This window comes from Psittacula echo, assembly GCF_963264785.1.
Source record: "Psittacula echo genome assembly, chromosome: 5".
NCBI classification, from domain to species: domain Eukaryota; kingdom Metazoa; phylum Chordata; class Aves; order Psittaciformes; family Psittacidae; genus Psittacula; species Psittacula echo.
Genome location: NC_137739.1, coordinates 48,364,425 through 48,391,634, shown reverse-complemented (window position 1 = coordinate 48,391,634; position 27,210 = coordinate 48,364,425). Strand labels below are relative to the sequence as shown.

Genomic DNA, 27,210 nt, shown 5'->3' with positions numbered 1-27,210 from the left:
TCTTGACAAAGCTTGGTTTTTTTATAGAAAGTATAAGCATCATTTGTTAAAATTGTTTTCTTCTGCGAAAGGATGAGAGTATTGTCCAAGTTATAGAAACATAGCCCCATGTGGAAATTTTCTTCACCTGCAGAATAAAAGAAAACTTTTCACTAATGTCTTGATGCGGGGTGGTTTTTGTTTAAGATGGTGTGGTAGGACTAGTAAAAAGATACTTTCAGAAGAAAATGTATTTTGCAAGCTTATGTTTAACAGTGAAATAGAACTGCAAAGCAAAAGGAAAAAAGGCTTCTGGATCAGTAAAAAGCACAATTCCTACGTAAAGCTTTTCTGCAGAGCTACTGATGTTGCAAGAAAAAACAAAATTTTCCAGTTGATAGGTTTTAAAGATTGGGATGTATGGGATTGTTTTTGTTGTTAGTGTTCTTTTGATTCCTTAATGATCACTATACTGCACTGCGCTGCTTTTTTTTTTCTGTTTTTTTTTTAAATAAGCAGCTTTAGATCTGACTATATCTGTGTATCTTTTTCTGCATTTCATGTTGAAAAATGCTTTCCCCTGAAACTAGGTACTTGGAGAGAGCAATCTATATTGTTTCTAAATATTTGAGTAGAAAGTCTGTTCATGATTCAAATGCAGAAAAAACATTTATCTGCTTGCAGATTGGTAATGAAGGTTTAGCTGCTGACCTTACAGATGACCCCGATACTGAAGAAGCTTTGAAAGAATTTGATTTTTTAGTGACAGCTGAAGATGGTGAGGGAGCTGGAGAAGCTCGAAGTTCAGGAGATGGAACAGAGTGGGGTAAGATGCTAACAGAAGCTTTTAGAAATAAATATCTTGTTCATGATAGTGCACAAGAGTTGCAATACCTACTAAGATGATGTGGATGTGTGGATGATTGCAGTGATCAATTGCTGCTGCTTAGTAGTGTACCGGATGCTGAAACTTTTGTGTCTATACATACGTATATGTGCTGTTGTAGTTGCCACAAATACAATTCTAGTTACGTTTGTTTCAGGTTTTGGTCTTCGTTCCAAAATTGAAATAGAATATTTTACTTCCTGAATAAGAAAAACTAGAATTCGGAATATTTTTGTACCTGAATTAAATATGCTTTCATATCTAGATTCTTTTTTGCATATTTTTTTCTGATCAAGAGCTTTAAACTTTCTGTGCTCAAGTTAAATAGATTTCTTCGGTGTACTTTTAGAAACGGTCAATTAGTATATTTAGGTTTTCTGGCTGAGATTTTTAGATGTTACTGCTAATGTGGCTTGCATTTGTAGAATCAGAAAGTACTGTTGTACTGGCATAACTTTAGTGTAGATAATAAAAGTAAGTAAGTTAATAATTTGATGTGAAACAAACTATGCTAAGTCAGAAACTCCTGGAGCTTACATGTTTCAAAAGAAGAAATTGAAAGAGGGAGAGAATTTGCACAGGAAAAAGAATATTGAACAAAATAATTCATGTCTGTCTTAAAAGTGGGAAATTGACCATCTGAACCATTGTAAAAGCAATTTTGTGGTTACATACTCTTAAGTCTTTCATTGTAAGGCCAAAAAATGTCACTAGATCATCTTGACCATTTTGTCATTGGGACAATGAATTTGTCATACTTGGATAAACACTTTGTAGAGCAAAGAGAACATAAAGACCTTCAGGAATCAGAATACTGGCACATCTTCCAGGAAAATCACCCAGTCTTGATCTTGGAGGTACCAGGGATTAGAAAGCATTCCTTCTTGGAAATTAGTATCGAAGGATTTAGTCACCTTTATTTTTAAAGCTCAGTCTTAGTTCTAGTTGGAAGATGAAGCTGAAAAGTAACTGTTACCTTTAGCTTTGGTAATACCTATCCAATTTTAGAAGTATTTTAGTTGCTTGGTGGTGTTCCCCTTTTGAAGGTAATGTTACTTGATTAGTTTCTTGCTCATAGCTTTATTTAGCCAAACAGGCAAATCTCTTGGTATAGAAGGTCTCATAGGCTCTGAAGCCAAGGTTTTGACTTTGTTTGCAACATCACTTCAAATGTGTAGTAATGCACAAAGTTCTGGGTCTAGCATCAGTCTTACCACTGTTCTATGTAGAAGGAAAGACGACCTGATGCTATAATTCATGCAGTCAAAGATTTATCTGTTTTTTCAGAGCATACTGCTGAAACTTACTGAACTAGCTTGTTGATTGATATACCAAGTCATTCCTTTCCAAGGTTACTGTCTGTCTCTGTCATCTTCTTAGGTAGTTACCCAGAATGTGGAGGATTCTGTTTTATTTTGCAATGCTGCTTTGCAAGTTACGTTTTTTCAAACTTGTTTTTGAGCAGTTTGGTTAAAAACTGTCCCAAACTTCAAAATAAAATCTAAGAATGTTTTTTAAAAATCAAATTGAACCAATCCCGCTTTTCAGAGAGCAGTTTAAATGCCTTTTATTACAGTTTAAGTGAGCTCAGAAGTAACTCAGAGCATTTTAGGAGCTTGTACACACTTAGTGATAGCTTTGTTTGTGACAGCTAGTTTAACTGCAGTAATTCTGTTGTTACCAAAGCAGTTGTGTCTGGGACAAGGAAGTGGGGAGGAGGAAATAAAGATAAAGCTGCTTTCATCTGTAAAAGTATGTGTTCAAATTTTGCCATTTGAAGACAATATTTATAAATTAATTACATAATTTGTACTAACTGTTTAAATAGTGAGTCGGAAGACATACTTCTAACTGTGTAGTAGCAATACTACAGTATGTCACTGATTTCAGTACAGCTGCTCTTTCCTTAAATGGATGTTTAAGGATATAATCTATCCAGTCTTGGCGTTAAGTGTCACTTCTTTAAAGATCAGTATGTAAATTTGAAATATTTAAAGACAATGCTTCATTATTACCTATCAAAAATAACATTACAAGTATTGTCTCACTGAAACACCCTCTAAAATAAAATAATACTTTGCCTAAACCAGTTTATTTTAGCCTGTTACATTATTTTGAGCTCTCTGAAACTTGAAATCTCCAGGTCCATCCATTTATTCATTTATTTTTTGAGAGGGAACTTCAATGTTAGTATTTCACTTAAAATTCATACTTCATAATGTAAGTAGTTCTTCTGTTTTCTTCTTAGCATTTTTTTTTTTTATTTCCTGTTTTAGTTTTCCTGTCATTGTCATCCTTCTATCACTTTTTACTCTTGCAAAGTTTTAAGCTCTCTGAAAAAATGTAAATATTTACATGTGTATTTCTTTATAATGCTTTTATTTAGTATCTGGAAACCAAACTTCTGGTGTTTAGCCTCTAGACCTATTGCCTAGTCTTGCTTTATTATTACTGTCAGAATGTAATTTTCAAAGTATTATCTGTAGGTCTAATTTCAGACACGCTAGAATGTTTCATTGCCAAATTTGATAGTTATATTTTCTACTGGAGACTTCTGCAAACCAGCCACTGAGTGTGGAAGTTTGGGTTGCTTGATTTTGCTTTCCTGTAATACTGCTTTTTAGAAACACATTCTGTTTTTGTAGGTGCCTCATTTAATATACTTTGAGTCTTAAATTATTTTCAAACATTGTGATTTAAAGTGTCCTGTCACGCAACATGTTTTACTTAAGAACAGCTTGCCTTCAAAATAGTGAAAAACAAGTAAATTTAAACAGTGTTAAATAAAGGATTAAAGTATGCAGCATGCTAAAAAAGGAATGTTCATTTTTGGATTAAAGAATTTTTAAAGGCCTTTTGGTGGTACAGTATCATCAAGAAAAAAGTGCATTTAGAACGTGTGCTTGCTTAAGCAAACAGGAATACATATTGTTACCTAGTACAGATGTTATGTATTATATAATCTTTTTATTTTAAATTTTGATGACTGTGTTCATCACTGAATTTTTCTCATCATGAAAGGCAAAGTTCTGTTTACAGATGGACAAAGATTTAAAGAATGACTGTGCCCAGAACTCTGGGAGGCATCTTAAAAAAACAAAATAAGCCAAGCACTATTGGCTAGTGAACATCCCAGATCCTCTGCCCTGTCCTGATGTCAATTTAGTGTGGGCTGTGAACACTACAGGCAATTTAAGGAAGTTCATAACTACAGGTATTTATGGAGGTGGTCTTACAGCTCTGTTCTGAAATAGCTAAGTACATCTGTGCATACCTGAAACACACTGCTGGCTTTAGATTTTCTAGAAATCTTCATTGAAATTGATTTCACAGCCTCTCTGGTTAATCAATTTTAGTGTTTTATCTAGTTTTCTATTTACAACCTACAATTCAGCAGCTGATAGCACTGTTTTTCAGTATTTATGTTTGCAAGCTTATATTTTTCCTGTTTTCTGTTGACTGAATGAGCCCAGTTCCTTTGTCTTGATATTTAATGCTCTGTTTCTTTTGCAGTCTGCAGACATTTTCTAAACTTCTGGTGTGGAACACAGACTGGACATGTTCCTTCAATTTTGTCATCACCAGAATTGTCCACTGAATTATTTGGACTACTCCTGTATCAGTACACTAATATTCCACATCTTTAAAAATATGCCAGACAGTTTTGTTGTGGCTTTGGGGCTGTTTTGGGGTGGGTTTTGCTTGTTTAACAGCAGCATTACGTTGCTGTTACGTATGGTCAGCTTCTGGTTCAGTTTAATTCCCCATTTCTTCTCTGCAATGCTGCAACCTAGCTGATTGTTTTCCTTTAATTAACGGTGCTTTGGTATTTTTTTTTTAATTATTATTTTTATTTGTTCTTAACTGAATTTCCTTTCCTTGGGTTTTAGGTTGTGGGGGGTTTTTTGTTTTGTTTTGCTTTTTTTAATAATTTCCTTCTTTTGGTTAGGCTCGGTTTTACCTTTCTGTGTCTTTTGTATATTCTGACTAATCACAATTCTCCGTCAGTGTTTTAGCCCTGCAGTCATAAAGATTGAGGTCTTTGTGTTTGTGATTTGGTAGTTGTAACTGCCATTTGGTGTAGGATCTTATTCTTTCATTCCCCTCTCAACAGTTCTTTGTGTACTGCTCATGGGACTTTGCCACCGTTAAGCTGCCCATTTCATCCCCTTGCCACGCTTGCTGTTCTTATATTCCGTCTCTTTGATCAAGATGTTTCTTCTTGTCATTGGTCAGCCCTATTTGAATGATGGTAGATGCATCAGTATCCTAGGATATCTTCTTACTTGTTGTCATGTTTTGTCATGAAACATGTACTTGGAATAACTCCTACTGGTTTCCATCCTAAATGCATGCTTCTTTGTTTCTGCTGTGTATGGCTCCTCTTATGCACTTCTATTACTGTAATGTTTGTAACTTCAAAAGTAGCTCTTTTATGGAAACACTAATATTGTAGGTATGATTGGAAGTTGGGAACTGATGAACTAAGTTATTTGAGGTTTTTTCTTGCTAAAGATTTTACAAGTATAAGCTGAACTGGCACACAAAGTTTGGTTGCTGCCTAGTTGGCTACAGCCAAAGTGATTCTGCAAGTGGTACATTTATCTTGTCTTAGAAACAAGTTTATCCTTCTGTTAATTCTGTTTCCAGAAATGTTTGAGATGGATAGTTTAGAAAAGTAGAGACTCAGCTTTTCTTGGAGAATATTTAATTCTGTAATATTCATCAAACAGAAAAAGACATGTTTTCTGAAACTGCTGTGGAATGTTGTATTTCTGCTAATTGTAATTTAATTGCTGGAATGCAGTGGGATGTCAATTTATTCACCTATGTGAATTACTTTATATATAAAGCTGTATTTATAGACTAGTTTCTTTGGTTATATATAGGACCAAGGTTTGTTTCTTGTGCATGTAGAATGAGTGTGAAAGGATGCATGGTGGTCTTCATGAATACACTGGCACTGACTTAATCAGCTTGCATTTTCATGAGATATAGCATGAATAGTTTTATTTGCTTATTAAACACTGGCTGAATAATTTTTTAACACTGTTTTTCTAAAGATGCAGTAATCGTTTCTGAACACCAATGAATTTTTATGCATTTTGAAGTATCTAACAAACAGTTACGTATGAAACTTAATTTGTTTGCTGCTTAGTAACAAATTAACATACAATTTTTAAATATGTAACTGATATTTTACAGTGCCTTGGAATACTGTATGAAATGAGACAGTATTTTGTAAATTTAAAACTGAGACTGCACCTTTAAAGTAAAGATTTGTTAAGAACTTTTATTAATGCTCTTATACAGCTATGATAGTAAATCGCCAACAGCTTGCATTGCCAATTGCTGTTTTTTTTTCTTTTAATAATGTGCTGCATGTAGACAAAGATGACCTGTCCCCAACTGCTGAGGTTTGGGATGTAGACCAGGGACTAATAAGTAAACTGAAGGAACAGTACAAGAAGGAACGAAAGGGGAAGAAAGGGGTAAAGAGTAAGTGGAGATTCTGAATCTTGTAATGCAACGCTTTTTTGCCTATTTATGTAGAAGACCTTTTTTTTTTTTTTCTTTTTTTTTTTTTTTTCTCCACATAAGTTCTGTGGTGGTTTTTTTTTTTGTTTGGTTTTTTTTTGTTTTTTTTTTTTATTAAGCATCATTTTCTGTAATGGGGGCAACCAACTTTAACTTTCTACCTGCTGAATGTGGATATGTCAAAACTTTTTGACAGCCATTTCCTAGATGAGAAATGTTGAAAACATAAAAATTTAAGGTTAAATAGGTAGAGAGAGCTAAATGCTTTGATATATGAGAGTGAAAATAGTGAACAGCTTGCATTTTGAGGATGTTCCTACTCTAGGATGTTTTCTGAAAGAATTAAACTTTATCTGCTTCTTTTAAGTATGATACTGTGGTATTTTTTAACATGAGCTTGAGTCAAGCTATAACTGCTATCTATGGGCTTGTCATTATTTTTACAATCTAAGGCATTGAGAATTCTAAAAATGCTTTTAATGTAAATATGAACTCTGTGTATTTGTTTAGGATAGAATCTTTATTTTATGGTGCCCTTTGCTTCTGTGCAGTTACCATGTTTTGATTAACACCCCGGTACTCTTAAAGAGTTTTCAGACCAATTGACCCGTTTGAACTATGTAACTGAAACCAAACTTCAGTATCAAAGTACCTGGTAAAAATGTCTTTGTAACTTGTTATTAACTATACCAAGCTCTTAGTGGACATCGTGTTAGTAAATCAGTGTCACTCTAGAGAAGCTCCCTTAATTGCAGTGGGTTTATTTTGAAAGTATATTATAACAGTTTCTGGTGGTGTTTAGTAAAAGTATTTTTTCTTGATTTGAAAAGTTTTGTGAATATATACTAACTATATTAAATGATAATTAAAGTATAACACTTCATGAAGAATTCTGTAATTAAGATTTGTATTTACTTTGTAACATCTAACATTAAAATTCAGTGCATGTTGATCTTTCAGCAATTTTGCATGACTTGCACGTACACAAACACACAAATAGAAGGGCTTTGAAGTAAGGATTTTCACCTAGTTTTTGGGTATCCTCATTTTACATGTAAATCAGCACCAAATTCACATGAAGTGAAGGGTTAGAAATTTCCTTTTTATACTAAAATAGACTTATTTGAAATTTTCTTATGAAATTTCACATTTTTGGAAGCACAGTTGCTGCAAAATAACAGCAAATGTTCTGAATTCTGGGAGGAAAAAAAATAATTATTTAGGGTATTTTTGCAGTTCTCTCTCAAAAATTGTCTTTAGGTTACTGCATACAGAAAGATCTAGAAACTGAATTTTTGATTATCTCTTCTTACCCACACCATCACATAGTTCATACTTTCTGGCTTGTGCAAGGTAAAAGAATCTGTAAAACAGGGACTAGTGTTGTTCTAGGATTATGAATTATATGAAAGACTCTTCTTAGGCTTCCAAACTTCTTGTAGTGGAAGTTTGCATAGAGGCTTGCATAGAGAGGATTTCTTGCCTGCACTTGTTTCCTTGGCTGCTGTGCAGTCAAGAATTTCTATCACCTTTTTGTTTTTCTATCATACTTCTGTTTTTCCTCTGTAAATCTTAAAATTCCTGAAGAGGAGCATAATTCTTGCCCATCAGAAATAAGTACTTTGTCAAAAATGGGCATTTTAATGGTCTAAAGTGCCAATTGAATTGGTTGTGACAATTTGTTTAAAAATAAATAGTAGTTATTCTATCTAAAGTGTCCTTTTGGAAAATTAAAAACTTTGCAACATTGATCAAACTTTTTCTTCCTGTCCACTTTCCCACAGTTGCTGTGAACAGTGTAACATTAAGTTTTGTACCATGAATGGTGGGACATGCTGGCCATCAATTATTATTTAATATATATTGTCTTTTGACAATATGTATTCCACTATCAAAATTTAAAGGAAAAATTTTCGTCATCTAAAGTAATTTTTAAAACTGCTTATGTTCATATAAGAGTGTTTAGGAGACACTTGTGTGTCACCATGCTGTGAGGTCATGTAAGTCACTGTTTTGCGTTTTGGGGTTTAAATTCTCCTTTGGGAAACCCTGAGCTCTTGTAGCCTCACAGGGTGGTTTGTGGGGTTCTGCACTTGTGTCACATTCATGATAATAGTTTCTGATTAAACCTTGGCCTTTAAATTACTGAGCTAATTGAATTTGCACACAGTAAAATTATGCTTTTAAGGTTGGGCACATTTATTTAAATTCTATTTATTTGATTCCTAGACTACTTCTTCTCAGCTTTTTACAACATTCTGAGACTCAATGTTGAAAGCCTTCTCTATCTATAAGAATTCGTGAACTTCTTTCTGAATATTCATCTCATACTTTTCAGTGTATTGTCAGACTTCTGTCAGTTTATTTTGAGCAATATCAAGAGTTTATCTGCATGGCAGTATATATCATCAAAAAGATCAAATAAATGTGTGTTGACTCTCACCTCTTCCAGTACTTTGAGGACAGCATAATAAAGCAAACATTCTGACAGGTTCTTTTGTTGGATGTGCATCTGGTAACTAGCATAATTTGCATTTAGACTGTTTTTTTCATAATGGAATCTTCATAGCCCTGGCCCTGGTATAGTAACTTTCATTCCAAATATAGGGAGATAAGTTAGTGAGCAGAAGTAGTTTTCATTCTATTTTGATACTTCTGTAGTCTGCATTCATGTATTTTCTTTTGTGTGGAACATCTTAATTTAGGTCATCTTTTGTCAGCACAAATAAAACAACCAAAAAACCCCACAAACCAACTACAACCTATTCTGGACTTCATTGTGATAAGTAAGGAGTTGGTTTGTTTTCTATAAAATCAGGCTTACCTGTTACAGTAATATGCTCCTTGCCCAGGTTTGGTAAGAACAGTTTTGGCAGGTAAATCAGAGGATGACTTTTTCAAATACAGTCTGTCACATTTTCAGAACATAATAGTGGATATGATGCATATCTGGTTTTGTACTATCAGGTCAGCACAATGTGTTCTCAGCAATTTGAAGAGTAGTTTTCATGCCTTAAATTGTTATGTGTACATCACTGTTAAAATTAAGATCCTTTTACTGTTTTTCCTTAGTTGCCTTGAAACTTTTCTGATTTCTTAGTTTTCTACTCTTTTCCCTCAGTGTAATTTTTCTGTATTTACAAAACACTGTCCCATTCACTTTGCTAGCCTTGCTTTCTGGAAATACAGTATAATAGTTAATAGGCATGAAAACAGATTTTGATTTTACCATTTTTATTACCAAGACCTGTTAATATAGAAGGATCCCTGTGCTATATTCGGACTTCGGCTGTTACATCTCAGAGCTAGCAGAAATCTTCTTACGGCTTCTCAGACTATGTCTTTTCAGCACTGAATATTCAATTACCTTTTTTGCTTTTGATCTCTGAAGGTGGATAAATTGATATGGGACTGTAGGTTTTTTGCTTTTGTTCATAATAGGTTCATGTTTACTGTTTTGAGAGGGGTTTTTTTGCATTGTTTTTCTAGTCTTGTGGATAAAACACAGTCATCTAGTTTGTGCCTTGAACATAGCTGCTTATGCAGAGGCAGCACATTCTTATCCTTAAAAGTCTTTTTGTAACATTTAAGAAAATTCAACAATTATATAAAGGTATGCTTGCACTTGCTTGAAAGGAGAAATCTGCACAGGCCTCTCTGGTGATGGCACAGTATCATAGAATGGTTTGGGTTGGAAAGGACCTTAGAGATTATCTAATTCAATCCTCCTGCCATGGGCAGGGACAGCTTCCAAGAGACCAGGTTGCTCAAAGCCCCATCCAACCTGGCCTTGAACACTTCCAGAGATGGGGCTTCCACAGCTTCTCTGGGCAACCTATGCCAATGTCTTACCACCCTCATAGTGGAGAATTTCTTTCTAATACCTAATTCCTAAGTCTGCCCTTCTTCAGCTTAAAGCCATTCCCCTTTGTCTTGTCACTACATGCCCTTGTAAAAAGTCCCTCTTCAGTTTTCTTGTCAGCCTCTCTGGAAGGCTGCTATAAGGTCTGCCTGGAGCCTTCTCTTTTCCAGGCCTAACAAGCCCAACTCTTTCAGCCTGTCTTCATAGGAGAGGTGCTCCCCAGCGCACTGGTCATCTTCAGGGCCCTCCTCTGGACTCGCTCAAGCAGGTCCATGCCTTCTTACGTCAGTCTTGAATATTGTCGTTTTTCAGCGTGAAATACGTAGAACTTGGGAACTGTAGCTGCTCTTTTCTGAACTTGAAAGAAGTTTCTCTCTGTATTGAGTGATAAATTGAGGGCTGTTCTGAGGTTATACCTGAAAGACAAGAAGTCGCTAGACATACCAAAGGACTTTAAAAGGCGAGGCTGACAGTCCCTTAATCAGTGACATACTAACTGACTGGCTGGCTCAGAGTAGCAGAGCAGGGGAGCTACTTTTGAGTGTGCTGAGTCAAACTTTTCATGCCCTTATGTTTGGTGTAAAAGCACCTCAAAAAGATGCTTACGGTTTAGGTCTGAGTAATAGTGTATAAGCCATTTTTATAATTTTCCATTCATGTTTTGAGCAGTTCATGCATATTGACTTGGAGAAGACAAATGGGTTTTCTTCTGAAAGGCAAAGGGTATGTTAAAGTAGACAGCTTAGGGTACCAGCCATGACTTCTATCATGTCTTTTATTGATTGCCTTATAGTATCTTTAAGAATGTATCTGCTACTGATCACTGTAGGTGGCTGGCTTACGGCCAGCTGGAGCAAAGGCAAAAGCAGGCTTTGTGGTCTGTCTGGTAGAAACCTGGCTATTTTAAGAATGACCATTTTTATGAGGTTTCACCTCCTGACTATAATTAATGTATCTTCGAAATGAAATCCTATCAGCCTAGTGCCTATTGGGCGGGAGGAGGAAAAAGACTGGTGCAAAAGAGACATTCCTTGTTTTTATTATTTTACACTCACATCGTTAGCTGAGGTCACAGGTTTCTAGACTCACTTCTACATGAGAATGAAATGAAACCACTCAAGAAGTCTGTTCTGTTGCACAAGAGAAACTTCTGGAAGCCATTTTTCTTCTCAGACAGGGTATCAGCCTTCATAGATTTAATTGGAATACTAAGTGTTCTATAAAAGAACAATATCAAAAGCACACACACACACACACACACACACACACACACACACACACACACACAAAAAAGAGTATAGGGATTCCATATTTGGCAAAATGAAAATGTTCTGCAAGTATTAATGAGAATAGTTACAAAGCATCCTTCTTGGGCTATGCATAATATTCTGCTGCTGTTATTCTCCTTCCAGAAATATTTTCCATTGTCATACCTTTCTGAAGAATTCTCCATTATTTCCAGAGAATTCAGTTATGGATGGATAGTTATTTTCGAACACATGAATTTTAACCATTTTTTGTCAGTAAGATCTGAAAATTGAATTGATCAGATATCATTTGAAAAAGGGTGCTTTAGTGTTTAACTGCTTAAATGAACAGTTCTGCTTTTAAGTTTTCTGTAATTAGTGTTTACCTTCTTACTTTTTTGAGAATAAAGACTTTGCTTTAGTTTTGATTTCCCTTTTAATAAAAATGGTGCATGTCACCTCAGAGTATATATCAGAGAAATGGTTTCCTAATGCATACTTTACTAAAAAATTGATATACTTGAAGATTTTGTAAGTTCTAATATGCCCTTTTAAATATAGTAAACACTTCATTTTAAATGTTCTGCAATATAGCTGCCTGCAGTCCTAGGAAGGACTCTTTCAGCGGTTAAAAGCTGGTTATGTCTTGCATCGTTGTGGATTTTTTTTCTTTCAAGAGATTCTGTCACTGAAATTTCACTTTATGACTGAAGCTTGATGTTCTGATATGCAAGCTCTAAGGTGGAAGCAGGAATGAATTTATTAATTAAAAGAAAAAAATCGTACAATTTTTGTTTGCTAGTGTCTACGTGATGAATATAATGCACGTATAATTCAGTATGCTTTGTTTCCAGAGGCATGCTAGTAATAAGGGTAATATACATCTGCAGTTCCATGAAATGATGGAAACATTCTTGCTCTTGTGTTTAATAAACAATTTCTACAATTTAAATACCATTCAAAAGCAGGGAAAGTTAATTGTTTGTTGCACCCCAGTTAAAGTTGTCTGTACTTTTTCCCTCATTTTTAAGCTTATTTTTGTTTGCACTGTTTTTCCGTGTCAAATTGTTTAGTATAGTTAAAGATGTGTAATATTATTGGCAAATGTTTAATTCATATGTATTTCGTTTAATAATTAATGTTGTTTTAATACTTGGCTTGACTTCTTAGTAGGGCTGTAAGATGATTTTTTTTTTTTTTTTCTCTCCTACAGCAAACTGTAGAATATATCTACAGAACACAAGGGAGTTATTCTTTGATTTCAGTGAATTCAAACTGTTTGCATGTAGTTTTCAGGTTTGATGTATTAACTCCTTTTGATTTCCAAAAGATCAGTTTTCTTAATATACAAAGACAAACCCAAAGCATTGTATTTATTTTAAGGAGGTCCCATTTCTTGTTTAATTAGTTTAATGGATTTTTAGACTTCAGTCAAGTCAAGCGGTAGCAATCAAGTGAATCTTTGCTGCTGACATTAATTTACAGGAGTCAACAGGACAAAACTTCACGACATGATAGCTGATCTGGGCGATGATGAGATACCCCACATCCCTTCAGGAGTCATTAATCAATCTAGGTCACCCTCTTCTAGAATGACTGATCATGAAGGTGCAAGAGCAGAGGAAGGTACAAAAAATTCAGCTACTTATTGTATTTCAGGAGATTTCTTTCAGAAAGCACACGCTGTAATTTACTGTCCCTTTGATAATGCAGTTGCCCATTGCCACATTATTATTTTATTTGCAATTCTTTCCAAATGGTTTTATGAGAATGTGGCTTCAGTTTCTGTGGCTTTTCGTAACTCACCATTATTTCATAAGTATTTTTAAACAACTTCATGTACAGCAGTGTGTCTTGAAAATATTCACTATTTAAATCCCTGTTTGCAGACCCTCCCTGTTAGCAGAACCTTTTACAAATAGGGTGTTATAGAAAGGAAAAATGGTGAGTATTGACATTTGATACACAGGTTGCATTTTAAAATGAAATTTAGAAGTGGTTATATAAGTTATGACACACATTAGTCTCTCTTTCTCAACTTTAATGTTCACTTTTCAAAAATTTTCTTGGTCTGTATGCACAAGTGTACAAAGACACCGTTTCTTTATGAAGTATTGGTTTCAATTTCAGGATTATCTTAGGCAATGGAAGTTAGTGGCAAACTATTATCTAAAATAGTCCAGAATCTTGTATTCAGCTTTAAGTGTTTTGAGGGAGTGATTTTCTTCTATTAACTTTGAGATTAGAATACCATTAGTTGGAACACATTCAGAATACTCAGCTGAAATCAGATTTGGCTTCTTTATGATGATCTTTGACTCATAGGCCCTGGCATAACATCAGCTATACCGGAAATGGAAAGAATTCGTGTTATTACTGATTCTGGTAATACGTTGGGTCCCTCATTCTTCCTTCACCCTGGCCCACAAATGCCTGTTGCCAGGCAAGCAGAAAAATAGAAATTTTGCAGGGAGGTTTTTTGTTGCTCTTCCAAACTGTTATTTTACAAAAGTGTTTGTCTTCCCTCCTTCTACTGCCTCCCTTTTCGTCTTTGACTAGGTGATAAATCAGTATCAAATTTACCTGTGGATTGCAATTGGAAAACCTACTGGTGATACACTTGCTAAAACTTGCAGACATACATGTAGGTTGTATTTAGGTGTAGTGTTTTAGGTTGCCTTTTAGCCTTGTTAAGGTATTAAGGGCATGTGAAACTACAGTTATAGTTCCCTCAGTCTGTCTTGGGCTTTTTTTTTCTTAGGCCATAAGAGGTATGCAGACATTCGTTAAGGACATTGTTAAGGACAGGTCATATAGCTGTTTTCTCTGTTAGAGATGTTAAATTTAAAATACCATTGGACAAAACAATCTTCATGAAGAAATCAATGCCAAACTTGGACTGACTTTTATTGCCTGGTTCCTGTAGCACAAACACTCTGCTGCACTTCTAATAAAGACTGTCAACACTATTTTCAAATAAATGATGCCTTCAGGATTATATTATCATGGTATTTAATGTGTTCATATGTTTTCAGCTTATAGTGTAGTTTGGGCTTTATTCTTTGAGTAGCAGTATGAATATAATATCTGCTAATTGTGGTTTCTGTGTAACTTAAAATTTAATATTAGAATGTACATTTTGATGTTTGATCAGAAATCCTACTCTGAATACTACATGCCTTTTTGAGTTTTTGTCTGTACTGTATGGTGCAAAGCTACAAGCAAACAAGTGTTGCCTTTGAATTGCTTCTAGGTCTGTCTTTTGTTAACAAGGCCAAACACTTCAGTATCATAAAATACATTTTTTCACTCAGTTATTTATTCTGCTGTGTTTTAAAAGCTAAGGTTTTTGCAGACAACTTTTGTTTTTTGTGGTGGGACATGCTAGCCTATGCTGATGAATGTTACCAAGTCATAATGTTCTTGTGGCTGTACGTAAGGTTTGTGCTGCACTCTGAAGTGTTACAGTTCTGAGATGGTGGTTGATAATTTTGTTTTCATATAGATAACAAAGTGTTACTAAGCTCACTTTCCTTTTTTTTTTTTCTTTTTTTTTTTTTTTTCCCCTTGATGGAGGAGGCAGTAAACCATGGTTCTAATTGGCTGGGAATGTGTCTTTTAAACCTCTAAAGGTGTGGGGTTTGGTTTGCTTTGGGTTTGGGTTTTTGTTGGATTGGTTTGGGGTTTTTTTTCCTCACAAATACCTGCTTTAGTATGATAAAAAAATCGTTATGCTATAGTTACACTTTAGTTTGGCCATAAGAAATTGAGGTTTCCATTTCACCATGTTACATGACTTTCAGAAACATAATCAACTGCAGCATGATTCTCTATCCAGTGTATTGTACAGAGAATTACTATTTTCATGGGTTGTTTTTCTTTTTTAGTATCTGTAGTTGGGGGGTGTCAGTCTATAGATCAACAAAAAGATGCTGGGCCATGTCATCTAGACTGTGCTTTTGCTGAAAAAGGTTGGACCCAGGTGATCCTTGAGGTCCCTTCCAACCTGGTGTTCTATGATTCTGTGAAAAAATAGCAGTATAATAGCAGCTAATTCCTCAGACATTAAGTACTTTTTCTGTACCATGCATTAACTTTCTGGAAAACAAGATTAAGAAGTCCCTATTGTATAGTAGATGACAGCAGCGTATATAATCATACATAACTAATTGGAGGTTAAAGCAGTTCCAGTCTTGTACAAATACTATTGCTTGATTTTGACTTAATTATATATATCAAGATCTTGAGGGTGGAAAGTACTGATTAGGATTGGCCAAGCAAATATTTAATAATTGCATTTTTTTCACCTACGAAGAAACTTGTACTATCACATATATTTTTATTTTATATTTATAGACTGCAAACTCAGTTAAACATACAGAAAGCTATAAAAATAATACTATAGTGTGTGTGTTAGGAAAATACTTGGATTTTAAAAAATATTTAAAAGTATTCAATAATTTATTCATAATTCACATATATTTATTGATTCATTGGTTTTGATATGCAGAGTTATGGATCTTTATTTTTAGTAGCTACACAATTAAAGATGTATTATGTTATAACTTCTCCGTCTTTTTATAAAAACAGCTTGCAACCATTTTTTAAACTTCTTTAAATAGGTCGTGTTTTAAAATCGTGAAATGTGCGAATAAATTAAAATACAATTATATTACATGTTATACATACATATTGGCACCTTTAATACTGAGAAATATGCTTCTAATTTTCAGATAGTATTAATTTTGAAGCTTTAATGGAATATTAATCTCTGATGCAAATAAAGATCTATCATACAAAGATACAAAAAATAGATTTATAATATAGACTCTTAATGTGGTAGTGTTTTCCTGTGATGGTTGTTCATTTTGTGCTTTCTTATGAAAGTTGATCTGTTAAGGACAAATTACATGAATTTCACAAAGAATTAGTATGACAAGTTCAGGAGCTAAAACCTTGGAGGCCTGTCCTAAAGATCAGATAGGAGCCTCATTCCTCAAGTGATCAGCAGCTCTGGTCTTACAAAGACTTGGGAGGTTCGACTTGTAAATGAAATCTTGTATTTCAGAAGCTGTGACCCTGTCAAGACAGTAGAAGGTAGCAAGTTTTTGGAAACTCCAGATAAAAATATTGGAGTCTTACTGTGGGAGTTAAGAAGAAGGGGGGGGGGGATGGGGGGGGACGGGGGACGACATGACACAAACCCAAACCACAAAACCAATCAAACAATGTTAAAGACAACCAACAGTAAAAAATCCTAAAACTCCCCTTTGTTTCTTCTATACCCCCCCCTTTTTTTTCCCCAGTTCACCCACAGAATGTTTGTGATGTTATTTCATTTCTTGCTTCTCATAAAGTATTGTGTGTATCTCCTTTTATACTCAACTCAGACATTTTCAGTAAGAAATAAATCCTTGGAAATTTTCATCTAATAATCATGGATGACTTGATAATGCCCTCATGCGCCCCCTAAAAGCCCAAAGCCCAAGAAGAAATAGCTAGGTGTTTTCTAAGAATATGGCTTTTTGTGAAATATGAGTGTTTGGAATAGACTGTCAAATTGAGAGTTTTAGTAAAATATTAATGGAAATGAAGTAACATTCATACAAGGGCATGGTAAGCTATTTTGAACTGTTAACATAGCATTCTGATGGATCAAGACCTTTGTACGGATTATGAATGTTTTAGAAAGAGATGGTTGTGCATGGTATTAATACTGTTTGCTCTTTTTATGTAAATGTAGGAACAGCAGTCTTTATTCTTACGTACGTGATTTTTTTTTTTTTTTTAGATTCTCACAGTTGTGTGCTAATAAGGTTGTATTTTTTAATGGTACAATAGTTCTTAAGCATTTAGAACTGCTTTACTTCTTGAAGTGATTTTTTGATCTGGCTGGGCTGACTCCTCTTTGCATAGCCATAGCAATGATGCCAGACAACTATAACTTTACATGTGGTCTTGTTTACTCTTCCTCATCTGGAGTGGAACATAACAGAGTTGCCACTCAGACAGTGGTGATACAAAATAGTAAAGATGCGTGTTCAAAACAGGAATGTGTTAATTATTAGTCCTCTTGTTTGGAACTATTTTTGTAAGACAAAACTTAGGATATAGATGTTTTTCAGATCCAGAAATTTTGTTTTCTCTGAGTTTCAAGGGTTTTCTCAGAGGATTAGAAGCAAGGGTTGGCATTAAAGTGAAACCATAACTCTCTCTGCCAAATCAGTGAAATCCAAGTGTTAAGCAAGTTAAATCATACTTGACATCTTTAAAGATCAAATATTATTTTGCAAATTTTGCAATTAGCTGAAGTTTACACTTAGCTAAAGTGTAAGTACTCTACTTCTAACAAGTGACCTAATTTTTGCATGGAAAGGAATACTGACAAGTAAAAGCAGCTTCTAAAATATGCTAAAGTACTACAATTTTTAAGCCTTGATTCCTATTCGTTACTGCTAAACTGATATTTGTGGATAGAAGAACATATACAGAATTGTTGGAGTGTAAAGAATATGGGTGCATATTTGAAAGTTTATTATTCATATGTGAATTCTGAATGAACATTGATTTGGGGAAGGCACAGCTAGATAAGATAAATACCAGTTGAGTGTATTCTAATTTAGAATCCAGAATCATGCTGAGAAAGTGAGAGAGGGAATTCATGAATAACAAATGTTTTCATTTTTTTAATCATCTGAAAATTTCTAAGTAGAGGAGATGTTTTACAGGAGGCCTTTAGTCTGAGAGATAAAAAATACTTACACATGCAAGTAGAGATATTTGACTAGTATAAAGCAGACATTTATTTGCAGGTAGCATGCATGGTGTAGTGAATGAAATATTTAGCTGAGAATTTGGACACCAGGGATGTACATTTGATGTTGCAGTGTAAAGTGATGTCAGTCAAGTCACTTGTCGAAAATTAAAATCAAATGACAAAGCATGATACAAGAATTGTGTATTTAAAATATATGTGTGTGTGTTTGCACATGTGTGCGTGTCTTCGTGCGCTCTTTTTTTAGTTGGGGCAATATGTAGCACATACGAGTTTCTGCTTTGTTTGTAAGTGATGAATTAATGCACTTTTTCATCAGTTTGACTAACTACATTGAGACTTAAAGAAACTGTTTTGTTCTTTGTAGCTGAGCCAATAACGTTTCCACCTGGAGGAGGCAAGTCATTTATTATGGGTTCTGATGATGTGTTGTTAAGTGTACTGGGCCTTGGAGACCTTGCAGACTTGACAGTAACAAATGATGCAGACTATAGTTATGATGTAAGTGCAATTTTATTTTAAATTCTTTATGCAGTTTAATAATAGTTGAGTCCCATTTCCCCCCCCCCCCCCCGAACATAACAGACGCAAAGAACAGGGGTTTCTTTAGCAAAAACTGTTATTTGGGAGGAGAGACACCTTGTGAATGTGCTAAGTGATTTGGGTATTCAAAATTAAGTGAGATGACTTGTTTGTTTTCTACTTAACATGACACCTTAAAATTAACTTGCTTGAACAAAAATGGCTAATTATACACCGACATGGAGTATTGAGATGGCATGGTATAAAACACAAATATTGATATTATTTCTTTGCTTTCCCTTTTGCGTTTATGTAGTGTTAACAGTATAGACTATATATACTAGTATACTTCAGATACAAGCTTTTAGGGTGCATTTTTATTACAAGCCAAAGTGTTGTGACATTCCTTTGACCATATTCATTAACCCAAGAGTGTTTATATAACTATTTCATTGGCTAGTAACATTTGATGGCTGGTTAGGGATATGTTCAGGTAAGTCTTATATATTGTATTACATTTAAAGTGTCTTGTGTTTTTAGGATGCGATTGGGCCATTATTATTATTATTATTATTGGTGGTAGTGTTGGTAAGATACCATAGAAATATATGGAGCGTATCTGAAAAGCGCATGGTGGCTTCTGAGTTCTTCATGTGTCAGAAAAGAGAAACTTGAAAAGCTAGAAAGTGTTGTTTTAATTTTCATTTTAAGATCCCTTCTTTTGTCTGTCCTTTTATGGATCTTAAGAGAGTGAAATTCAGATGCTGTTAGTTCTCCATCACAGTGTTCCTTCAGGCTAAACATTCCTTGATAGCTCTTAATTTCTGAAGTTGTTTCCACATAGCTGTGGATCTGCAGTGCAGTAAGACCATGTCTTACATTATACCCATAATACAGCACCTGTAGGACATGTTAATCTCATGCCCCTATGAGTTTAGCTGAAGTCAGCTCCTTTTCCAGTAAATCTCCAGATAGAATCATAGGATAGTTAGGGTTGGAAAGGACCTTAAGATCATCTAGTTCCAACCCCCCTGCCATGGGCAGGGACACCTCACACTAAACCATGCCACCCAAGGCCTCATCCAGCCTGGCCTTGAACACCGCCAAGGATGGAGCATTCACAACCTCCCTGGGCAACCCATTCCAGTGCCTCACCACCCTCTCAGTAAAGAATTTCTTCCTTATATCCAATCTAAACTTCCCCTGTTTAAGTTTGAACCCGTTACCCCTTGTCCTGTAACTACAGTCCCTGATGATGTTAAGCTAAGTTTAATGTTTAAATAAAAAAACCAAAAACACTTGAATATTCCTACTTCTTTCATTTTGCTCCCAATAGGTCCATGCTCTTCACATAGCTTGTGTTAGCCATTACAGTGCATAAAGACACAACAGGATTCCACTATCTTTCATGTAGCACTCCTTGATGAGTGTGGTATTTTGAAAAGGAGAGGGTATGTGGACAGGATGGAGAATAAGTTTTAAACCTTATGAATGATATCTGGAAAATTTTCTATATGTAAATGATTTAGAGCACAAGTTGTCCCTAAGGTTAGTCAATCTGTAAGATAATACAGTCATTGCAAGTAGTGTCTTTTTTAATATCTCATTCCTTATATTTACCTCAGTGTATGTAGTTGTTTGTATGCTAAAGGAGTAATGCTGTTACCAAATCAAATGCTCCTGTTTGTATATTCTTGGATTCCATAGCTGCACAGGATGGTGGTTGTTTTCCTGTTGTAGGATTGACTGCAAAATGCAAAGTCCTCATTTAGCAGAGCATCTAAATTTGGAAAACTTCAATCAACAGAACATTATCAAGGAAAAACATTAAAACATTTAAAGACACTGACTGCAGTTACTAATTATTGCTTTTCTGTTGACTGCAGGGGAAGGAAGAACTTCCTTCCCTGGGGAGGTTGTTTTGGGTTTTTTTTAGGGATTATTTTAAGGGTTTGGTTTCTGGGATGTTTTTAGTTTTTTCCTGTGATTAGCATAGGTGTAGTTTCTTTCAATCTAACTTGCTGGTGATTTATAAGGTAGAAGAGATAGGTTGCTTGCTTGTGTTCCCATACAGACAAAATGAAGGCAAAAAGGGATTTTTTTAGGTTAGATTGAGCAAGTATTACAAAGCACGTGTTTTCAACCGTTCTCTAATCTGTTTAGCAGTTTTGTGTGTTGTATAGTTTGTATTTTTTTCATCTTGCTCTAAATTTAAGGATTTTATGGTTAAGCTTTCTTAGGACATGTGAAGTGTTTAGTGTCTCCTGATCTATACAGAGTTTTTGTTTGGGTGGTGGTCGGTGGTTTTGGGCAGGGGAACTTGTTTGGAAGACCTGCTATTCTAAGCATCTGCTCTGTGGCTGTTCACTGGCAGGGGACTAGGATCAAGGATTCAGCTGATCCCTCATGGTCCTGTATAGTAAAGTCCACCAAAGTTCAGGGAAAAAGGGAAGAGGACCTAGTGAAGCAGTGTGGTTCCATAGTCTGTCTTTTGTCAGTATTTTGGCATTTACAACAGAACATTGACTAAATGGGGCAGTGTGTCCATGCCTTTTGTTTTGAGATGTCACACTTCAGAATACTGATATACAGTGTCATATTTTACTACTGTCCCGTTATGCTTCTGGCTGACTTGGCATCTCACATTTATTCTCTCTAATCAGCAAATCCTTTTCCAAGTCCAAGACTTTTTCCTGAGGTGGTGGTGGTTGGGGTTTTTTGTTCGTTTGTTTGTTTTGTTGTTGTTTGTTTCAGTGGGTCTTTTTGTGGGTTTTTTTGTTGTTTTGGTTTGGTTTTTTCCTATACTTCTGGTTACCTTTTTCTCTTAGAGGTTGCAAGGATCGCTTTTAAACGTGTGTTGGTTAGTCTTTTCCAGTATTTTTTTTTCACTTACTTTAAGGATGTCAAGATTCATTGGAAACATGGAGGGGGGGAAAATAAACAAGAGAAAATCAGCTTAGATATAACTAGATTTCTAGGAAGCTGTACATGGAGTCTTCTGAAAGAACAAAGATGTTCAAGTCTGTTAAAAAAAATACAAGCTTTAAGGCTGTACTTAAATGTACCTTGGTTTTTGTAACTTCTGTAAATTCTGTACATTGCATTTTAGCAGATTCCTCTGAACTGCTGAGAATGAAGTTACCGTTGCAACAACCATTTTAACAAAAAAGATTTAATGAATTCTCTCCCTCTTTTTTGAAAACTAAGTCCACTATATAATCTGTTCCTGGTTTTCTTGAATGACTTAATCACAACTGCAATAGAAATCAGTGTGGTGTGAATGCATGTCGCGCCCAAGAATTGAGGTCTTCTGTCTAATCTGGGACATAACAGCATGCTGAAATAAACCATTGCTATTTCAGATGTTTGGCTTTAACTTCTCTAAGCCTCAGATCACTACAAGTGAATGAGGCAACATGAGTTAAGCAGGCAGATGAATATATAATGAGGATTAAAACTATTGAAGGACTCTGCTAGAAAAATACCTTTGTTTTGGTTTTGGGTTTTTTGTTTGTTTCCGTCTCTTACCCACTTTAGATTCAGGGAGGTGAAGAAATACACAGGGCTGAAATATGTCAATTTTAATGCAGAACTCCAGAATTCCACTGTGTTCCCTGAAACTAAAATTATTCTTTTCATGAAGCTTGTATATAATATGGAGGGTAGTGCTAAGTAAATTATAAAACTATTGCAGTATTCAGTATTCAGTATCATCTAAAGTAGGAAGATTGGAAACGAGAAGTTTTGTTATGGTATCTATTGTTGTAAGGTAAAAAAAAAAAAACAGGTTACAATGCTATACATAACAAGTTTCAGTTACTTGATTTGAATTTGGCATAGCTTGCACTTAGGCCAGAAATTCATAAGAGAAAAAATATAAGAGAAAAGCAAATGTCTGCATATCTGTAACTTAGAACAGTAAATTTCATTGTCTGAGCCTTTCTATTTATTTTGATTGGATAGAATCAGATTTGCTTTGAATGAGTAGTAGTAATTCAGTCCAGGATATAGATTTTCAGTCCTGACAAAGTACTAATATTTTATTATCTATGGGAGATTTTAATCTCTTAATACTATTGCTGAAAATATCATACTGAGAGAATCTGCCCCACATCTGAGAAACATGCTTTAACAATTACGTGGTAAATAGTTAGTCTGTAAGGCAGAGGATAGGATTAGTTTCCATTCATTCTTAGTTTGCTAATTTCGGTCATCTAATTAATAATTAATCTAATTATTAAATAAATTCGGTCATCTACTTTAATTAGATTAAACAGTTTTACATTTCTGTAAACTCCCTTTATAGTTACTTGCGGGGAAAAGAAAAGTACCTGCACATGTACTTCTCCTTATGATGGAAGCTTAGCAGAAATGGGATATAGTCTTCTAAGGATCTGCTCTCTGCGTAATATAAATTGTAATTCAGAGCTCTAAATTAGTCTTTTGCCATCGTTAGAGTTTGAGGTTTTCTGGTAACTCTTCTGAGTTACTTACAATTAATATTAAGCAGCTCTAACTTCCATGTTTTAGCCTAGTAATCTATAGGTTAGGAGTATGAATTGGGTGTTCATAATATATAAATGAAAAGTTTGTGTATTTTGCTTCACATATTAACTAAGTTCACTTCACATATTAATTAAGTTATTGTCTCATGAATATATTTAAAAATCATTAAAAACTTTAAAAATATTTGTATGTAATGTTATATTTAAAATCTTTACAAGTGTGTATTGAAATCTTATCTATTTTTGCATACATACCTTCACATGTAGAAGTATTTAAGAATTACATGTTTCCTGTCATTCTCAGTCAAGTTACTTATATGAGGAAGATCACACACTAGGCATGTGAAGCTCATTTTTATTATGTTTAAGTGATAAATAAGCTTTTGACAGTTGTAATCTCTTCCTTGGGCGCAGACAACTTAAGCAATGGAACCTTTATCTTCCTTCAGGAAAGAAGAATTAAAGTATTATTGCACAGAAGGATTAAAACCAGCTTTTGAAAGATCAAGGCTTCTTGTCTGTGTATTCAGCATTATACTCCATTCCATACCTTGCATGCCGGAGAGGAAGCTACAGATCAATAGATAAATGCAAACTTAAGATTGAACATATATTAGCTGAATCAAAAATAGTGTATCGTCTTAAAATACAGGGAGATGCATATTATGCATATTTTTAAACCCAAGGTAAAATTAATCCTTCTTGGTTTTTTAAGCTGCCAGCTAATAAAGATGCCTTTCGGAAGACATGGAACCCTAAGTATACGCTACGCAGTCATTTTGATGGAGTTCGGGCATTAGCTTTTCATCCTGTAGAGCCTGTGCTGGTTACAGCCTCTGAGGACCATACCCTAAAACTTTGGAATTTGCAGAAAACAGTTCCTGCCAAAAAGCAAGTATATGGGTTTCTATAAAACATTGATTGTGTTTTGAAATGCCTTTGAAATTGATTAAACTCTTAACTGTTCTCACAGTTTTTCAGTAGAGATTTCATATAATGTAGTAATTATTCCTGTCTCTTTCAGGAGTGCCTCTTTAGATGTAGAACCCATCTACACGTTTAGGGCCCACATGTAAGTGTTTTACATAATTAATGCTTGATAAATATATTGTCATTGCCTCACAGATTTATAAGACACTTAATAGTAAAAGCCAGAAATATATTCTGTTTTTACATCATGTAGACAAGGTCCATCATACTTTGTAAAAACAGGTAACTACTGAGTCCCTGTCATGAATTGCACAGTCCATGATAACATAACAGGAAGTAGCAAATATGGTTAAGTTGCAATGGAAAGGAGAGAAGATAATGAAATCAGACAATGAGTGACACCTGTGTCTTGGACTGTGGATTTTATATGTAGTATGTGAATAAAATTAATAAGGTAGAATTTATTAGTCTTACCTAGTATCTTTAGATACAGGACTGAGAAGTTAGAAATTAAAAGTACAGATGCAATCATCAGGACAAAAAAACAAAACAAAACAAGAAAACCCACCCCACCCAAAAAAACCAGTCCCAAACCGAAAAAAAACCCCAAATTAAATGTGGATTCAGTGAGTGAAAAATCAGGAGATCACACAAGTGGCTAGGAGGGCTCTGAATTCTTTTTAGGGGCTTGAACAAGAGTAAGAGAAAACTTCATTGCCAGTATAGGCCAAAGTAGTAGATAAGGCAGGAGTATTAGTTTATACATATGCCTTTTGGGGCTGGGGTAACTTCGAAATCAGTGAAATAATGGTTGTAATCAAGAAGCTGATTAATACCTGAGTAAAGTTTTGAGTTCTGCTTCCTTCCAATAAGAAGGCAAGGCAAAAATGTGCAGTCCGTAGCCAGTCACAGTAGTTTGAATGTATTTCGCTTATATAACTGAAGATCCAGTTAGCAAGTAAGTTTCACAAAGAGCTCCTTGTTAAGCGTGGAATTGGATAGCGCTTCTTGTGCTGCCCTCAAAAAAAAAAAAATAAAAAAAGTAGCTTATATTGTACATACTGTCGTCACCCTCCTCCTTCCCTTAAGCCACTTGATAGAACGTAATATCTTTAGGCTTACTAGCTAAAGCATAAAAGATTCTTGCCTAGGACTGGATGGCTAATTTTTCCTCATGTTCAAATACAAGTATTCTTTCAAGTGATTAAAGTGTTCTTTGAGGGTCAAAGAACAATTGAATTGTCTCTTTCTCTGTCTGAATTTGGGCTATTATGTGGGGTTTTGTTAATGAATATCAGAAAGTAAGGTTTGGGGAAGTCTTGGTACAAAACTGATCCCCACCCTGACTTCCAATGAGACTGGTAGCCAAGTAATTATACTATTTTTCCCCTCAGGCAGTCTTTGAGCAACATTCCCTTTCAGCCCACCTTTGTTCTTCACTTTGCCAAATACGTAGGTGGATTCAACCAGTACTCTTCACCATCTTCAAATATGTCTTTTTAGTTTGCTCATCTGCACTTAAACAACTGGTGAACATCTTATGTCCTGAGCATGGCCTGTCAGAGCAGCCAGGCATCTAATCTTGGCGATACGGTTTTACAATACAGTTAAACCTACCTTAGTAGTGTGTCCAAAGGAGTGGACTTGCTTCTTCCTTTGGGCCACAGCTTATACTTGTCTATACCACAGCAAACAGGCTGAAGAAGTTAAAACCAGTAAAAGTTTAATCTTGACCCAAAAGTACTCTTCCTAGGATAATTTTTTCTGAACCATTTACTGGGGCATAGATTACTGTCATTTCCTAAAATAGGATGAGAAAATAGTTGGCGGTGAGGGAGTAAGAGCTACAACCACCTTTATCAGCGTAGCTGGCTATTAGATTGGCATAGATGCACTGTAAAAATTTGCCATTTGTAGGTGTAGTTGCTTCTGAGAAATAAGGTGGTGGTCTTTGAATTGCTTGAATTCAGATAGTTTTAGTTAATATGTTAATATTTTAATAGAGGTTTTGGTATCACTTGTTGAGCCATAAAAAAGGTTTTAACAGAACTATTTCTTTGGAGTTCGAAATTTTTTAAATACATGATCCAGTCCAGTTGTTTTTTGAAAGCAGATAGCCAGATTTTCACTTCTGTCCTGTAGGCAGTACCAGTAAACTTTTTTTTCTCTGTCTCGCAATAGTGGACCTGTGTTGTCATTGGCAATTAGTTCCAATGGAGAACAGTGTTTCAGTGGTGGTATTGATGCAACCATCCAGTGGTGGAACATGCCTAGCCCCAACGTGGATCCATACGATACCTATGGTAAGTATTTTTAAAAGATAAACAACTTGTGACCACTGTCTTCAACATTTTGTGGACTGTAACTACTATTTATCAACTAGATTGTGTTTCAACTTTGTGTACAGTAAATGTTTATTCCCACTTGCTCTAGTCATTTACTTTGTATAGAACTGTAAGAGGAAGACTGGACATTTCTGAGGTTTAAACAGGAAAGAAAAAAATAATCATAACTCTTAGTTTTTTAAGAAACTAGTTTGAACCAGAATTCCAAATTCTTGAATTATTTCTTTGATAGGAATTTCTCAGAAAACTAAGATGAGTGTGCTCAAATTCAGTGTGCCATGTTTCTGATATGCAACTCTGTTCCCATAGCCAGCATCTCTAAAATTAAGGAGTTGATAACTGTTTGGAAAATTTTGCATCACTATCCTGCCATTTGTGGTGATAAGCATTTTGTGCTTAATGTAATTCTGAGGGTGCAGTTTCATGGTTCACTGAACACTGAATGGGACAGTCGGCTTCCTCTCTCCCTTGTGTCATTGTTTCGAGTGAGCTAATGCAACACTCAGGCTGCATATTCTGTGGCAGTGAGATGGGAAGCAGTGCCGTCTTGCACAGATTTTGGAAGGCCGCTTTTCTCAGTCCCTCAAAACCAATATGTAAGCTCAGATTGTGCCTCTCTGC

At 35.1% G+C, this 27,210-nt stretch overlaps 1 protein-coding gene across 9 annotated transcripts in view; it reads left to right on the top strand.

Moving 5' to 3' along the window:
* Positions 1–27,210, top strand: part of STRN3 (striatin 3) — a 64,362-nt gene that overhangs the window by 29,041 nt on the left and 8,111 nt on the right. For 4 of the 9 annotated variants that reach the window (XM_080619832.1, XM_080619833.1, XM_080619831.1 and 1 more), the window contains exons 7-13: positions 664–805; positions 6,254–6,364; positions 12,998–13,138; positions 18,655–18,788; positions 24,030–24,205; positions 24,339–24,386; positions 26,426–26,547. In XM_080619832.1, the coding sequence (XP_080475958.1) occupies positions 664–805; positions 6,254–6,364; positions 12,998–13,138; positions 18,655–18,788; positions 24,030–24,205; positions 24,339–24,386; positions 26,426–26,547 (874 nt within the window). The remainder of the gene's footprint in view (positions 1–663; positions 806–6,253; positions 6,365–12,997; positions 13,139–18,654; positions 18,789–24,029; positions 24,206–24,338; positions 24,387–26,425; positions 26,548–27,210) is intronic. The other 5 variants (XM_080619838.1, XM_080619834.1, XM_080619839.1 and 2 more) reach the window with 3 other exon arrangements.